The sequence below is a fragment of the Lucilia cuprina genome, chromosome 3, assembly GCF_022045245.1.
Source record: "Lucilia cuprina isolate Lc7/37 chromosome 3, ASM2204524v1, whole genome shotgun sequence".
Classification (NCBI taxonomy): domain Eukaryota; kingdom Metazoa; phylum Arthropoda; class Insecta; order Diptera; family Calliphoridae; genus Lucilia; species Lucilia cuprina.
This window is the reverse complement of record NC_060951.1, coordinates 4,449,547-4,453,690: the sequence shown is the minus strand read 5'-3', so window position 1 is coordinate 4,453,690 and position 4,144 is coordinate 4,449,547. Positions and strand designations below refer to the sequence as shown.

Sequence of the window (4,144 nt, the reverse complement as noted above, 5' to 3'; positions counted from 1 at the left end):
TTATAGAAAACCTGATGGCGTTTCTCTTCGCTGTGTTTTCTGCTCATGAGCATGAAGTTGTTGTTAGTGATTTTATGTTTGTTGTTATATTATTTTCATATTCAAAAAGATTTTAAATATGTTGTTGTTATTATTAATATTTATTGTTGATAGCGAATAATGGAATATTGCTTTTCATTAAGTTTGATGATTGCACCAAATCAGTCTTTAGACGAACGTTGTCTAGTACTTTTCGGTGGGTTGTGTTTGGGGACATCAAAAACTAAAATTTGGGGAATTTTTGTTTTATGTTGTTTTTTTTTTCGTTCATTAAGCTTTTTGTTTGTTTAGCGAAGAGATAGAACAGCATTTTATACTTTTGTAAGAGATACTTCGTATAAGATACTTCGTTAATGCACTTTTCGTTTGGTTGTAAAAAAGAGATGTTGAGGTATTATAGGAGAGTGTGTGGCAAGTGGCTGCAAGTGAATGAATGCGTTACTGTAATGTTGTTCGCGTGAATTTGATTTTGTTCTGTTTCTTGAACACACACACACACACACAATTTGCAAAGAACATTGTCCGTTATCATCACATCATCACTTGAAAACATATGTATATATATTGGGGTCTATGTGTAAGAGTATATGTGAGTAACAAGTGTAGTATCTGTGTGAGTTGGGGCCTGTGTATCGCCGCTGATTTGCTGTTTAAAGGAATTTTATGTTATTCATTTAGTTGCGCGCCGTCGTACGTTGGGGACGCACGCATTTCGTTTCTGTTTGTAAATAACGTGTAATTGGTGTGTGTTTTATTTTTTGGATTTTTAAAAGGATGTTTTTGTTTATGGCAAATAAACTATTTTTTTGTGGAAAAAAAAAATTTTAAAATATAAATAATAATAATTACTTTAATAAACTGTTAAGGATTTACGCGCGGTTTTGCTGGGGGAAAGAAGGGAAGACTATTTATTATCAAAAGGATTTATCATTATTACACAAAAATAAAAACGTGATAAGAAAACTGTGTGTGTTGACAACAACAACAATAAACATGCTTAATGTTGGAAAAAATAGCGGAAATCGTGATCTAGTTAAATTTGTGGAAATTTGTAAAAAAATTGCTAAAGAGAGAAAAAAAATTGTGTTTAAATTAAAATTTTTTATGTGACAAAATGAACTTAAAAAAAGAAGATGAATGAGATTTTTTTTATGAATGAAAAAAGGATAATAAAGTGAAAAAAAGAAAAATTTAAAAAAAAGAAATTAAAAATTTATTTTTTTTCAAAATTTAAAAAAAATACAAAATTTATAAAAGCAATATACAGAATTTCAAATTTAGAAAATTATTTGGAAATTTGAAAAAAAGTAGAAACAAATTTTGGAAAAATTTAAAAAATATTTTATTTAAATCAATTTCTTAAATTTTATAAAATAAACAAGCTTTTTGTAATAAAGTTTTTTCGAAAATATTCTAACAATTTTTTTTTTTTGATATTAAAAGTTTTGTAAATTTAAAAAAAAATAAAAATTAAAAAAAAAAATAAAAATTAAAAAAAAAATAAAAATTAAAAAAAAAACTGAAAATCTTAAAAAAATTGAAAATTAAAAAAGAAACTTAAATTAAAAAATTTAAAATTTTATAAAAATTTTTTAAAATTTTATAAAAATTTTTTAAAATTTTATAAAAAATGTTGAAAATTTTATAAACAATTTTGAAAATTTTATAAAAAATTTTGAAAATTTAAAAAATTTCGAATAATTAAAAAAAATATGTTTTTTAATAATTGTGACATTTTTAACCAAGTGATTTGGAATTTATGAGAATTAAGGAAAATATATTTTAAAAAATTTTCCAAAATTTTGTTTTTAAAAATTTTCTAAAATTTTGTTTTAAAAAATTTTCAAAAATTTTGTTTTTAATAATTTTCCAAAATTCTGTTTTTAAAAATTTCTCAAAATATTGTTTTTAAAAATTTTTCAAAATTTTGTTTTTAAAAATTTTCCAAAATTTTGTTTTAAAAAATTTTCCAAAATTTTGTTTTTAAAAATTTATAAAAATTTGATTTTTAAAAATTTATAAAAATTTGATTTTTAAAAATTTATAAAAATTTGATTTTTAAAAATTTCTAAAAATTTGATTTTTTTCAAAAAATTTTTTTTTATTATTTTTAAAACTTTTAATTATTGTTTTTAAATGTTTTATTTCTTTTTAAATTTTTTTAAATAAAAACTCCTTTTTAAATTTCTGAAAAAATTTACTTCAACATTTTTTAAAAATTTGTGAAAACGGTTTAAAATCCCTAAAAATACAAAATTTTCCAAAAAGTACCAAAAACTATTAAAAAAGTACTTTTTTAAACAATTGTTTAAAAAAGCAAAAATTTTTTAAAAATTATTTTAATTCCTTCGAATTCTTTAAAAACTAGTGAAAACGTCTTAAAATTCTTAAAAATACAATTTTTCCAAAAAGTAGTAAAAAAGTACTTTTTTTAAAAATTGTTTAAAAATGTTAAAAAATTTTCTAAAAATTACTTTAATTCCTTCGAATTCTTTAAAATTTGCAAAAACACTTTAAAATCCTAAAAAACAGAAGCTTTTCAAAAAAGTACCAAAAAAGTACTTTTTTAAAAAAGTATTAATAAAAGCTGAATTTAATAAAACGTCTAACAATTTGGTAGTTGCTAGCTTTAGAATAAACAAAAATTATTTTCTTAAAAAAAGTATCATAAATCCCTTTGTTTTACAAAAAGAGTACAAAAAAGTACTTTTTTAGAAAAGTTTTAAAAATGTTAAATTTTTATAAAAATTTATTTAATTTAACATAAAATTCAACAAAAAACAAACTCAAATTATCTAAAAAAATAAATTTTCAAAAAGTACCAAAAAAAAGTACTTTTTTAAAAAAAGGTTAAATTTAAATAAAATTTTTAAAATTTTTGGAAATTTAAGTTAAATTATTAAAATTTTTTTAAAACAATAAGAAATACTTTAAATTAAAAGAAAACCATAATTTTTTCAAAATTTACCAAAAAAGTACTTTTTTCTAAACCAGTTTTTTAATACTATTTTCAAAACTAAAATTTAAAACAAAATTTTTAAAATTTTTTTAAATTTTTTCAACTTTTGACATAAAAAAAAGATCCATTTATCTCCTTAAAAACACACACACTCTCTCCCTACTCTTTTTACATAAAAAAATTCCTCAAACTCTCTCTCCCTCTCTCACTTAAACATAACGCAGACTTTAAATGACAAAATCGCGCGTTTTCTATAAACGGTTTCAAATTAAATTTGCTGACTCTTCTGATATTTACTTTACTAGAAAAAAAGTGCAGTGAACAAAAAAAGCCAACAACAACAACAGAAAAAATAAAGAAAATTTATACATAAAAATTATCATAATAAATTGTTATTGTTTCTTTTTTTTTTCTTTCCTTACAGTTTATTTACAACTAGAAAAGTGCTAAAACAGTGTTTAAAAAAAGTTAAAAAAAAATAATTAAAAAATTTTCATCTAAAAAGAACATTTTTGAGTAAAAAAAAACCAACGCTCAAGCGTTTGTTGTTTTTTTTTAAGTTCAACCCTTTTTTGTTTGATTTAATTTCGTTAAAAAAAACAAAACAAAACATGGGTACGTCTACGGATCGTATGCCCATGGGTAAAATGAGGCGTAACATGTCATTAATGTGGAAATTATTGGCAATTATTGTGATAATACAAGCAAGTGGAATAAGTGCTAAGGTAAGTGAGAAACATATTCTTAAAAATCCCTTTTAAACAATTCAAATTAGTAGTAGATTTTTCAGGATTTTTTTATTGGTTTTAGTGCCAAATAGTACTAATAGCTTTTTATAAAACGTTAATTTTCTTATAAAATGTTCAGTTTTGGCGTGACAAATATATTTTTTTTGATTTTATAACATTTTTGAAAAAAGTAGTATTTCTACTACTATTTTCCAAAAAGTTAGTTTCTAGTTTTTTTAACGTACTTTATGCCCAATACCATTGATTTAATTAAGTAATAGGATTTTTGTTATTCTTCTAGTTCTGTTCCAGTACTGTTCTAGTTCTGTTCTAGTTCAGTTCTAGTTCAGTTCTAGTTCAGTTCTAGTTCAGTTCTAGTTCAGTTCTAGTTCAGTTCTAGTTCAGTTCTAGTTCAGTT

General features: G+C 21.5%; 1 protein-coding gene across 2 annotated transcripts in view; it reads left to right on the top strand.

The window, feature by feature from the left end:
• Positions 1 to 209: 209 nt before the first annotated feature.
• Positions 210 to 4,144, top strand: part of LOC111684635 — a 77,484-nt gene continuing 73,549 nt past the window's right edge. The window contains exons 1-2 of one of the 2 annotated variants that reach the window (XM_046946868.1): positions 210 to 235; positions 3,423 to 3,723. In XM_046946868.1, the coding sequence (XP_046802824.1) occupies positions 3,610 to 3,723 (114 nt within the window). In that variant the 5' untranslated portion in view covers positions 210 to 235; positions 3,423 to 3,609. Of the gene's footprint in view, positions 236 to 637; positions 782 to 3,422; positions 3,724 to 4,144 lie in introns of those variants that run through there. The other variant, XM_046946867.1, reaches the window with a different exon arrangement.